General features: G+C 41.0%; 1 protein-coding gene across 4 annotated transcripts in view; it reads right to left on the bottom strand.

Annotated features, from left to right (window-relative positions):
• DTD1 (D-aminoacyl-tRNA deacylase 1) overlaps positions 1-12,986 on the bottom strand; it is a 221,091-nt gene extending 208,105 nt beyond the window's left edge. For all 4 annotated transcript variants that reach the window (XM_072634547.1, XM_072634548.1, XM_072634550.1 and 1 more), the window contains exons 1-2: positions 12,692-12,986; positions 4,397-4,487 (exon numbers count right to left, since the gene is read on the bottom strand). In XM_072634547.1, the coding sequence (XP_072490648.1) occupies positions 4,397-4,487; positions 12,692-12,734 (134 nt within the window). In that variant the 5' untranslated portion in view covers positions 12,735-12,986. The remainder of the gene's footprint in view (positions 1-4,396; positions 4,488-12,691) is intronic.

Genomic DNA, 12,986 nt, shown 5'->3' with positions numbered 1-12,986 from the left:
TTTTAATCAAGACGAATTTCTCTCAGATAGGGGTATCCTTTTTTTAAAAAAAATATTGATAAATAATGATTACATTGGCTCCTTCAACAACAGGGAAGAGGAGGAGAGAGTTAGACAGAAAGAGTTAGAATGACTGAGTTTACACAAGCAGCCTCTGACACCAAAGAATACTACCAACCTCTGTGGTAATCCTTATCCATCTTACTTAAGGTGTAGATTCAAAGGCATACAAGATGATCTCACTCTGTGGCACAGGTTTTTATTTTTTTTGTGTGTCCTGGACTCCTATAGCAGTCTGGGGAAACCTATGGATTCCTCCTCAGAGCAATATTTTTTAATGCACACAACAAAATATATAAGATTACAAAAGATATCAAGTATAATGAAATAGTTGTCAAAATATTTTTAAAACATATTTACAGATCTCTCCCATACCCCATGAAATCTACCCACAGATTCCTTTAGAGTGTGTGGACCTCAGTTTAAGAGTCCCTGCTCTAGATTAATATATTTGTAAAAGGTATCTACTCTCTTTGTCTACTTAAGTATAAAATCTACCTTAAGAAACAATTCTTTCACTACCCTACATGAAGAGGGAATATTTTCTAGATTGCTTTGGTTGCAAAACTAGGCTATGACTGAGACTCAAGGGTAAAGGAGTGTGTGTGTGTGTGTGTGTGTGTGTGTGTGTGTGTGTGTGTGTGTGTGTGTGTATGTATGTTCTTATATCCTTATTGTAATCAAATAATCCACTATATGCTATTAATAAATTCTAAAGTTAGATTAGAATCAGATGTGATTGTGTTTTTGTTCCTTGAAATCCAGACGTTAACTAATATTGACATATACCCTTTTTTGCCATGGTAGAAAGAAGGATTAGGTGTAATTTTTATCCCCAGAAAAGTCATAATTCAAATGAAGTTACTTGTATTTCAGTATAGTAATTAATCCACATATATAAATCAAGTGCCTGAGGGGGCGGAGCAGAAACACACAAATACGCTAGCTCCGAACCCACAGCCCATGAAATATATGTAGTAAAAAGCTGCCAATAAATTCGGGAGCAGGAGAAGCCACATAACAGCGGAGCGGATAAGATTTCTGTTCCAGAGAGCCTGAAAACCTCTCGCAAAAGGTCCAGCGCGACGCGGAGCCCAGCCCAGCCCTGCCCCGGCCCCCGCACCGAGAGGAGAAGATCCGAGCAGACTTCAGGGACGGGATCTCCAGCGGCCGCGCGTCCCTCCACCCACAGGTGACGGGGGTCGGTGAGAAGGTCTCTTTGGTGGGTTGAGAGGGGAGTGGGGTGCCCCCATACTCAGGCCCCCTAGGGAGGCAACAGCGGAGGCGGAAGCAGACCTGGGCTCCCCAAGCAGGCAGGAGCTCGGATCCATTGTTGAAGGTCTCTGCATAAACCCCCTGAGGGAAATGAGCCCGTGAGGTAGCCCTGCCCCCACCTGAGCACCTGAACATAATCTCACATTGAATAGCAGCCCTGCCCCCGCCCAAAGCCCTGAGGCTGGGGAGCTGCATTTGAATCTCAGACCCCAAGCGCTGGCTGGGAGGCGAGGTGGGTGTGAGGAGAATATTCAGAGGTCAAGTCACTGGCTGGGAAAATGCCCAGAAAAGGGAAAAAACCCAAGACTATAGAGGGTTACTTTCTTGGTGAGCAGGTTTCTCCTCCCCTCCCTTCTGATGAGGAAGAGCGGTGCTCACCATCAGGGAAAGACACGGAAGTCAGTGCTTCTACATCCCAGCCTACTCAATGGGATCAGTTCTGGGAAAAGGTCATAAAGAGCTCAAAAAATTTTCAAAATTATGTTAGAGAGGTGGAGGAAAAACTGGGAAGAGCAATAAAAGACTTGCAAGCTAAGTATGAACAACAGATCAGCACCCTGCTAAAGGAGACCCAAAAAAATGCTGAAGAAAATAACAACCTGAAAAATAGGCTAACTCAATTGGCAAAGCAGGTTCAAGAAGCCAAGGAGGAGAAGAATGCTTTCAAAAGCAGAATTAGCCAAATGGAAAAGGAGATTCAAAAGCTCACTGAAGAAAATAGTTCTTTCAAAATTAGAATGGAACAGATGGAGGCTAATGACTTTATGAGAAACCAAGAAATCACAAAACAAAACCAAAAGAATGAAAAAATGGAAGATAATGTGAAATATCTCATTGGAAAAACAACTGACCTGGAAAATAGATCCAGGAGAGACAATTTAAAAATTATGGGCCTACCTGAAAGCCATGATCAAAAAATGAGCCTAGACATCATCTTTCATGAAATTATCAAGGAAAACTGCCCTGAGATTCTAGAACCAGAGGGCAAAATAAATATTGAAAGAATCCACCAATCACCACCTGAAAAAGATCCAAAAAGAGAAACTCCTAGGAATATTGTGGCCAAATTCCAGAATTCCCAGGTCAAGGAGAAAATATTGCAAGCAGCTAGAAAGAAACAACTCAAGTACTGTGGAAATACATTCAGGATAACACAAGATCTAGCAGCTTCTACATTAAGGGATCGAAGGGCGTGGAATAGGATATTCCAGAAGTCAAAGGAGCTAGGACTAAAACCAAGAATCACCTACCCAGCAAAACTGAGTATAATACTTCAGGGGAAAAATTGGTCTTTCAATGAAATAGAGGACTTTCAAGCATTCTTGATGAAAAGACCAGAGCTAAAAAGAAAATTTGACTTTCAAACACAAGAATGAAGAGAAGCATGAAAAGGTAAACAGCAAAGAGAAGTCATAAGGGACTTATAAAAGTTGAACTGTTTACATCCCTACATGGAAAGACAATATTAGTAACTCTTGAAACTATTCAGTATCTGCGTACTCGGTGGGATTACACACACATACATGCACATGCACATACTCATAGAGACAGAGTGCGCAGAGTGAATTGAATAGGATGGGATCATATCTTAAAAAAAAAATGAAATCAAGCAGTGAGAGAGAAATATATGGGAGGAGAAAGGGAGAAATGGAATGGGGGAAATTATCTCTCATAAAAGAGGCGAGCAAAAGATTTTTTTAGTTTGGGGAAAAAGAGGGGAGGTGAGAGAAAAACATGAAGTTTACTCTCATCACATTCCACTAAAGGAAGGAATAAAATGCACACTCATTTTGGTATGAAAACCTATCTTACAATACAGGAAGGTGGGGGACAAGGGGATAAACAGGGTGGGGAGGACGATGGAAGGGAGGGCATGAGGAAGAGGGTACAATTTGAGGTCGACACTCATAGGGAGGGACAGGATCAAAAGAGAGAATAGAAGTAATTGGAAGCAGGATAGGATGGAGGGAAATATAGTTAGTCTTATACAACACGACTATTATGGAAGTCATTTGCAAAACTACACAGATTTGGCCTATATTGAATTGCTTGCCTTACAAAGGGAGGGGAAGGGGAGGGAGGGAGGAAAAGAAGTTGGAACTCAAAGTTTTAGGAATAACTGTCGAGTACTGTTCTTGCCGCTAGGAAATAAGAAATACAGGTAAAGGGGTATAGAAAGTTATTTGGCACAACAGGACAGAGGAGAGGATGGAGACAAGGGCAGAGAGAGGAATGATGGAGGAGAGAGTGGAGTGGTGATGGGGGCAATTGGAATGCTCGGTGTTTTGGGGTGGGGGGAGGGGACAAGGGGGGAGAAAATTTGGAGCCCAAAAATTCTGTGAAAATGAATGTTAAAAGTGAAATAAATAAATTAATTAATGAAAAAATAAATAAATAAATAAATCAAGTGCCTAGTACGTACAAAATACTATGGAATATACAATATACAATACTATGACACAGTCCTCATCCTCAGAAAGCTTAAAAACTAAATGTCCTTGAAATAATTTTTAGAAAGAAATTTAATTTTCAAATTAAAATTTAGCTGGAAAAATTTAAGTCTATTCTTGAGAAGGATAAATGCACAAATGCACTGAAAAATCTCATAAAACCACCCACTTACTCCCTAAAGTATATAAATGGCATACTTCAATGTTAAAATTAAAGTGAATTTAAATATTTTTATAATTTTCAGAAAATTCTGTTAAGAGCCCTAAGTGAAAGCAAAAAATCCCAAGTTAAAACTAATAGATGTAGTCTAAGAAGAAAAGAGAGGGTTAGCTTTGTATAGAAGAATACTATAAAGTTCACTGAAAACTGTGAAGTCAAAGAGGACAGAGCTAGGGGCAAGGATGCCACCACCTTTGCTACTGAGTTACTATGGAGGTTACTGTGTAATCCAAATTATATCAGTAGCTTCATCTGTAAAATGGGTTAGTTATACAGAAACAATAAATTATTATGATTCACTTTATTAACACGAAACTATGGAAGCTCCACGTACAGTCAAAATGAATATATCTTTAAGATAGCACTAATTTAAATTGAGTCTATATCTTACATGTGTTCCAGCTCTTTTTGTGTATCTTCCATAGAAATACCCAGCAAGACGCAAATGCCTCGTCCAATGGAACTTATCTGCTCCTCTCCAACTAAGAAAAAAGTCAAAAGGAAAAAATAAATCAGTGAAATTAAGGAACAACTATCAAATTTTATGGCTGCAAATAACAATTATAACAGGATGATTTTTTTTAAAAAATACTTTCCACTTCCCATAATTCCTAAAGCACTATGAGTATATAATACAAAATAGTAGAAGCTGAAGAAATAATCAACTGAATTTACTTTTTATTCCTATTTTACATTTGGAGAAAGTGCTAAATACTTGGACGGAATGACAAATGACAAAGCAGGAAATAAGGTAAATCATCTAAAAACTATTCTGAAACTGCATTTTTCTACTTCAAAATTGATAAGAGTTGTATACCTTAGGGACATTTTGGATTAAATAAAAACATCATAATTTTCTTCTCTTCAAAAAAAAAGCTAACAAATAGCAGAAATTCTGATACCACAGCCTAAATGAAACTCCCATCTAGGACAAATGTGTCCAATTCCTTTGAAGGATCCCTAAGAGATAAGGCTTCAAGTTCCCTCAACATCCTGTTTTCACTCCTCTAAAAAGACTCCACCTTGTTAATATCCCTTCTAAAATGTAACTTCCATTATATTCCAAAAAAGATATAAAACAAAAATAAAGGATACACACATATATGCATATAAGTACACATAATATATTATTATACAAAAATATATCCATACACACAAATGAGGCAAGAGAAGAGAGGGTAAGGGAATAAGCATTGATAAAACACCTACCACATTTCAGACACTGAGCTAAGTTAGTACTTCCAAATATTTTCTATTTTCTGACCACAACCCTGTAAGGCAGGGACTATTATTATCCCCATTTTACCACTGAGGAAACTGAGGCAAACAAGAAGTTACATGACTTGCATAGAGCCACAGACCTAGTAAATATATGAGGTGGGATTTGAACTCAGGTATTCTTAACTCCAAGGCCAGTGCTCTATCCATGATGTCACTTAGCTGCATGCATGTGTATATGTGTGTATGTGAGTGTATATGTGTGTGTATTTGTATATGGGTATGTATGTGTGTATACATACATACACACATATACGTATGTATGTATGTATGTGTATACATAACACATTTGTACTTATACATGTTCATGTACATATATATAGCAAATACAGATAATAAACACAGATCAATCTCTAAAGTCATAGCATCATCATTTGTATAACAAAGAAATGGAAATAAAATAGGTATCCAATAGGTATCAACAGGTATCAATTAGGGAATGGTTGAACTAAGTATTTTATTTGAATAAATATTCAAGAAATGACAAATATGAGGAACTCAGAGAAACAGACCAAGAGCAACAACATAAAATTTAGAAGAAGCTAAAAGAAGAAATTATGAATGATTGTACTAATATACATGATTACAGCAATAAAATTCCTCAGAAAAATCCTAGTTCAAATGAACTAAAACTAGTTAGGAACAGAATCTCAAGATTTCAATTAATCAACACTATGCCTTAAAAACTAAAAATCCTTGAAATAATTTTTCAAGAATATTTTAAAAATTAAAATTTAGAAATCATCTTGGAAAAATTTAAGTTTATTCTTGGGAATAATAAATATATAAACTTACCAAAAAAATCTCCACCTCCTAAAAGTGTTTAAATAGCATACTTTCATGTTTTAATTATATTGCTATTCTGTTTCTCAGATTTCTGCAACGTTACAGTGTGAGCAGGAATTGTTTTCTGCCTTTTTTTGCCTTTCTGTATTATGCATTTAATGCTTGACTAATTAAAAGGAAATCAAACTGAAGAATTATAATGAACTCTTAATCCTGGAGAATTGATATTGAAAAATACTTCCTGAAAAAAAAAGGTCAAGAACCTCAAGGGAATTAATGAATGGAATTAATTAAAGTGAAAAGAAGTATTGGATCTTAAAGTACACTACAAAGTAATAATCACCAAAATAATTTGGAACTGAGTAAAAAAACAAGGAGGCTGATTGGTGTAACAGATATGGTACACAACAAACAAAAGCTAAGAATGACAGCAGCCTAGCGTTTGATAAAGCCAAAGATCCCAACTATTGGAACAACAACTCATTCAGATAAAACTGTTGGAAAAATGAAAAGCAATCTGGTAGAAACTAGGAATAGAACAACATCTTACACTGTATACCAAGATACACTCCAAAAGGGTTCATAATTAAGAGAGTGACAGCATAAACAAATTAGGGAAGTATTAAAAGAAATTACCTGTCAGACTTATGGATGGAGAAAGAGTTCATGACCAAGCAAGAAAAAGAAAGGATCACAAAAAGCAAAATGGACAAATCGATTACATTAAATTAAAAGTTTTTGCACAAGTAAAACCAACTAAATTTAGAAGAGAAGCATGTAAATGGATAGGGTGGTAATCTTTGCAAGTTTCTCTGATAAAGGTCTTATTTCTAAGACATTTAGGGAACTTATTCAGAGTTATAAGTTATAAGATTTGAAAATGGTCAAAAGAAAAAAATAGACAGTTTTTAGAGGAGGAAATCTAACCTATCAATGGACACATAAAAAATGTTCTAAATCACTTATAATTAAAGAAATACAAATTAAAACAACTCTGAGGAACCAACTCCCATCAAATTCACAATTGTCCAAAAAAGGGAAATAACAAATAACAAATGAGGAAGGGAATAAACATTTATATAGCATTTTCTATGGGACAAGTGCTATGGGAAAACAGTTTGTAAGGGCTATGGGAAAAAAGGTGAATTTTTTTTCCCTTGCAGCAGAATCATGAACTGATTCAGCCTTTCTGGAAAACAGTTTGAAACTATGCAGAAAAAGCTTTAAACTGCTTACCTTTTGACCCAGTGATATCACTACTAGTTCTATACCCCAAAAAGATCAAAGAAAGAGGAAAAGGACCCCCCAATAAAAGATATTTATAATAACTCTATTTGTAGTGGCAAAGAACTAGAATGGTGGGAGGAGGGAAGGGGAAACACCTATCAATTGAAGAATGGCCAATCAAGTTCAATCAACCAAAAAACATTTATTAAGCATCTACACAGTACCAGGCATTGTGCTAAGCACCAGTATATGAATGTGATAGAAAATTACTATGCTATGAGAAATGACAAAGGGGATGTTTTCAGAGAAGTCTGTAAGTCTTCCAATTTACATTAACTGATGCAAAGCGAAGAATCAGGAGAACAATTTATACAATCACAACAATAGGGTAAAGTCTCCCAGTGCATCCTGGGCCTTCTCCAGTCATCCTGATGAATATCTGGTCACTGGATTCAGATGGCTCTGGAGGAGAAGTGAGGCTGGTGACCTGCACAGTCCTCCCTCACTCAAAACAAAGTCAAGTGCAAGTCATGTCATCATTTCTCTGATGGCATGGTCTTCTTTGAAAATTAAGGATAAACACAGACAGACAATGACAAACCAATCTGAAAGGCTTAGGAATCCTGAGCAACACAGTGAATGAACAACTACAGTTCCAGAGATCTCACTATTAAACATGCTACCAACCACCTAATACAGAAGTGATGAACTCAGAGAAGAGACTGAGGCTTTTTTTTGGATATGGCCACTGTGGACATTTTTTTGCTTATACACGTTTGTAACCAAGACTTTTCTTTTCTTTCAACTTCAGGTTTTTATTTTCTCTTGCTTACACTTGTAATAGCCTCCTAACTGGACTTCCTGCTTCTAGTCTCTCCCCTCTCCAATCCATCAATTACACAGAACTGCCAGTTTAATATTCCTACAACATAGATCGGAACATATTATTCCCCTTCTTCTAAAGTCCTGATTTTAAAAAATAAAAAGTTCAGTCTCTCGAAGGACATTACAGACAATGAGACTGAATTAACTTTCCCCAGTCTCTTATCAGGTTCCATCCAATCTTACAAGGAATTTAATTTAAAGTGCAGAAATTCTACTCAGGTTTGGGTGGGGATAAATTCTCTGATTTAATTGCCCAAAAAGGCAGGTGATCTGGGTATAGAGATAAGACTCTCAGTCCAAGGGTGATATGTCACTCTCAGCCCCTTATTTTAATACAGCCCACCTTCCATTGTATTAACCAATCAGAATTGATTACCACTCCTCTTCCAAAAGAACTTATAAACCCTGAGCAGGGTCCACCATCATTGTTTTTGATCTAAGAGAAAGTCAAATGACCATCCTTTTATTAATAACTTGTGTTAGCCTTAATTAATAAAATGATTAAATTACCCAGAAACTATGTCTCTTAAAACTTTTTAATCATCACAAAACAAAGCGATCCCAGGACCCGATTGCCCGGGATTTCCCTAAGCTTCTTTCCCTCCATACACAATATGGGATATGTCCAGACCTCTCCTCCTTCCTATAACATGGATTATCTTTCCCTAAAAGGAGACAAAACTATCTTGGGACTTCCCCCTTGCAGTTTCCCGGTCACCTAAAGGCATTAAAGGACCCAATCACATGTAATTAGAACCCTTTCAACTTAGGTGAATTTTTGAACAGCACTTGAGTCACCATGTTCACTATCATCCTGCCCTGACGACAGGACTTGTTTTGGAGTTTCTGTATAGAAGTGAGGGGGTCAATGTCCAGAGAAACTAAGTACCATTAGTCCTCAGTGTATATCCTTGCTGTGCAAAGTAAACCTCCTTTTGTTACCTAACTGTTCAATGATTTGTAAGTGCCTCATTTTCATCCCACCATGAAACCTGAACTGAGAGAGTGATAGAGTTGACTCCAACAGGGAATAAGAGTCATTGAGAAGTGATATCAATTTTTTTTCTTAAATTTACCAACATGCATTTTTTAAAAAACAGAATCAGAGGAAGTTTATATTAAATAGATACTCCATGGAGGAGGTATATGTAAATTTGAAAACGAATTTCACAGAATTAGAATCCTAGGAATGGTTGTAATTTATATCAGAGAAAGGTACCCATACCAATGGAATGACATCTTGATAAATACTGGGGTGTACAAAGTAGACAACATACACATTTTTGGTATTTCTTTTTTATAAACATATTTCTAATTTCAAAAAATGCCAGTCTCTAATAAGATTTATCAATACTTTGTCAGGTCTATGCAGGTACTAACAGAGGTTTTTGTTAATTGGGGAATGGCACAAAAACTTTTTGGTCTGGGCTATTTAAATGGATAGAAGAAATCAATTCTGATAGTGAATGGATCCAAAACTTTAGTTCTCACTTTGGGGTGTTCTATAGTTCTATTTCTTTTACAAACTTCTGAAGTGAATTCATTCTAGGGTTGCTTTCAAAGCTAATGGTATTTTTAAACAATATAGGAGAACAATCATGGCTCTTTCCTCTTTTTTCTCTGCATTCTATCACTTAATTATTTTATCAGCTCTATGCAGATGATTCCCAAATGTTTATATCCAAAGTTCCAGTGCCAAATAACAAACTGCCTATAAGACATTTCAATCTGGATGTACCACAAGCATTTCAAACAAAATATCTGAAAAAGAACTCTCCCCCCAAAAATACCTCTATTACAGCGGAGGGCACTACCATGCTTCCAGTCACCCAGGTTCACAACTTCAACATTATCTTTTATCTTTCCCCACCCCACAAATCCAGTCAGTTGGCAAATCTCATTTTGACCTAGACATCATTTCCCCAAACTACACTCATACAGCTGCCACCCTAGTTCAGATCTCCATCACCTCTCAACTGGATATTAATCTCCCTATCTCAAGCTTTTCCCACACTCTTAACAAATTCATCCTCTACACAGTGGTCAAAGTTGATTTTCCTAAAACACAGCTAGGATCATGTCTCCCACTCAATAAACCCCAGTGATTCCCTATTACTTCTCAGATCTAATATAAAATCTTATTTGGCATTTAGATATTTTCTCAATCTAACCCCTTCATACTTTCCCAGTGTTTCTCACACTTGACTCTTCTCCATATATTATATTTCAGTCATAGTAGCTTACTCACCATTCTGCATACATGATAGCACTACAGCTCTTTCTTGGCACTTGTACTCTGGCTGACCCCAATGCCTGGAATGCACCCCCACCTCATTTCTCTGCCTCAGTCTCTAGGAAATCCTTCAAGACTCCTCAATTCAAGCACCATCTTCTACAAAGATGCTACCAACTCTCCTTCCCAAAACTACCAGGTATTAATTGTGTGTACTTATTTGTGTATGTGTATTCCCTCAAATGTACATGCAGTCTCTTCTCCCTTAACCCCCATGCCCCATAATGTAAATTGCTTGGGAGCAGGAACTCTTAAGTTTTTGTTTTGGTAATCCCTTGACTGATTGATTCCAAACTCCTATTTTCTGTGATCTTCACTTTAGCAATTTATCAAACAGGCCATGGAATGGAAACAGCTGGACAGATTCTTAGCACTGAGAAAAGGAGGCAGTTTCACAGGAAGTTTCCTGTAGCAAAAATGGAATGCCCACTCAGAAAAGGATGTAAAAGGAACTGGGGAGGAAGGGACGGGAAGGAGGGGTATGGATTGAGCTAGATGGCCTCTGGGGTCCCCTTTCCAACCCCGAAACAGAATGATTCAGTGGGAAAAAATGTCCTGCACCCTCAGGTCCACGGACTGAGAATCTAATCTTGGGAGATACTGAAGCCAAACAATTTAAGAGCCTACCTGCCAGACATGGTTCGAAGCACCTGGGATACAAAGAAAGGAGGAAAAGTGGTCCCTGCCCTTAGGGAACTCACAATCTAACAGATGGAGAGGGCAAGCAAACAATTTTGAAGGAAAAAGTATTGCCTCCAGTTAAGGGTGGTCTCTAGGTAAGGGTAGTCTCTAAGTGGGGGTGGTCTGGGGGGAGTCTCCTCTCTGTAGCTGGGGTGGTCTTTCTCCAGGTAGAGGTGGTCTCTTTCTAGATGGGGGTGGTCTTGGGGGAAGTCTCCTCTCTGTAGGTGGGGGCGCTCTTGGGGGAGTCTCCTCTCTGTAGGTGGAGTGGTCTTGGGGGAGTCTCCTTTCTGTAGGTGGGGGTGGTCTTGCGGGAGTCTCCTCTCTGTAGGTGGGGTGGTCTTGGGGGAAGTCTCCTCTCTGTAGGTAGGGGTGCTCTTGGGGGAGTCTCCTCTCTGTAGGTGGGGGTGGTCTCTTTCTAGATGGGGTGGTCTTGGGGGAGTCTCCTCTCTGTAGCTGGGGTGGTCTTGGGGGAGTCTCCTCTCTGTAGCTGGGGGTGGTCTCTTTCTAGATGGGGTGGTCTTGGGGGAGTCTCCTCTCTGTAACTGGGGTGGTCTTGGGGGAGTCTCCTCTCTGTAGCTGGGGTGGTCTTGGGGAAGTCTCCTCTCTGTAGCTGGGGTGGTCTTGGGGGAGTCTCCTCTCTGTAGCTGGGGGTGGTCTCTTTCTAGATGGGGTGGTCTTGGGGAAGTCTCCTCTCTGTAGCTGGGGTGGTCTTGGGGGAGTCTCCTCTCTGTAGCTGGGGTGGTCTTGGGGAAGTCTCCTCTCTGTAGCTGGGGGTGGTCTTGGGGGAGTCTCCTCTCTGTAGGTGGGGGTGGTCTTGGGGGAGTCTCCTCTCTGTAGCTGGGGTGGTCTTGGGGGAGTCTCCTCTCTGTAGCTGGGGTGGTCTTGGGGGAGTCTCCTCTCTGTAGCTGGGGGTGGTCTCTTTCTAGATGGGGTGGTCTTGGGGGAGTCTCCTCTCTGTAACTGGGGTGGTCTTGGGGGAGTCTCCTCTCTGTAGCTGGGGTGGTCTTGGGGGAGTCTCCTCTCTGTAGGTGGGGGTGGTCTCTTTCTAGATGGGGTGGTCTTGGGGGAGTCTCCTCTCTGTAGCTGGGGTGGTCTTGGGGGAGTCTCCTCTCTGTAGCTGGGGTGGTCTTGGGGGAGTCTCCTCTCTGTAGCTGGGGTGGTCTTGGGGGAGTCTCCTCTCTGTAGCTGGGGTGGTCTTGGGGGAGTCTCCTCTCTGTAGCTGGGGTGGTCTTGGGGGAGTCTCCTCTCTGTAGCTGGGGGTGGTCTCGGTGCACGGCCCGCCCACAGGGCCAGACCGAGGCACGCCGTCTCCACGCCGGAAGGACGGTGCTGGTCAGTGAGGCGCCCGCAAGCTCTGCTAAGCTCCGGCCAGGGGTGAGCAAGGCCGGCCGGGGCGGAGCAAGCGGGTCTCTCCGGGGCGTGCAGACCCCTCTCTTTGGCCAAAAGGAACCTCGGCGGAAGGGGCACGCCGGAGCGGCTGGGGCCCGGGGCCCGGGGTCCGAGGCGGGGGACAGGCCCGGCCGGCCCCGCACTGACCTGTGACGCTGGCCCGCGTGACGCGCTGGATGATGGCCTTCATGGCGGCTCCGTCCCGCCCAGGGCGGCCCGAGCAGCGGCGGCTGAGGCAGCGCCAGGGCCTGGCTCCCGGCTCCGAGCTCCCCGCTGTGCCTCCTCCTCCGCCTCCGCCTCCTCCCTAGCGAGTCCTCCCCATAGGCCCACGCTGCGCCGGCGTCTCCGCGGCCCCTGCCGCCCCCTAGGGGCCACTCCCGGCACCGCCCGCGCCCGCGCCCGCCCCCAGGTGCGCCGCTCACCTGCCAGGCCCAGGCGGCCT

This window comes from Notamacropus eugenii, chromosome 1, assembly GCF_028372415.1.
Source record: "Notamacropus eugenii isolate mMacEug1 chromosome 1, mMacEug1.pri_v2, whole genome shotgun sequence".
NCBI lineage: Eukaryota > Metazoa > Chordata > Mammalia > Diprotodontia > Macropodidae > Notamacropus > Notamacropus eugenii.
This window is presented reverse-complemented; position numbering and strand designations above follow the sequence as displayed.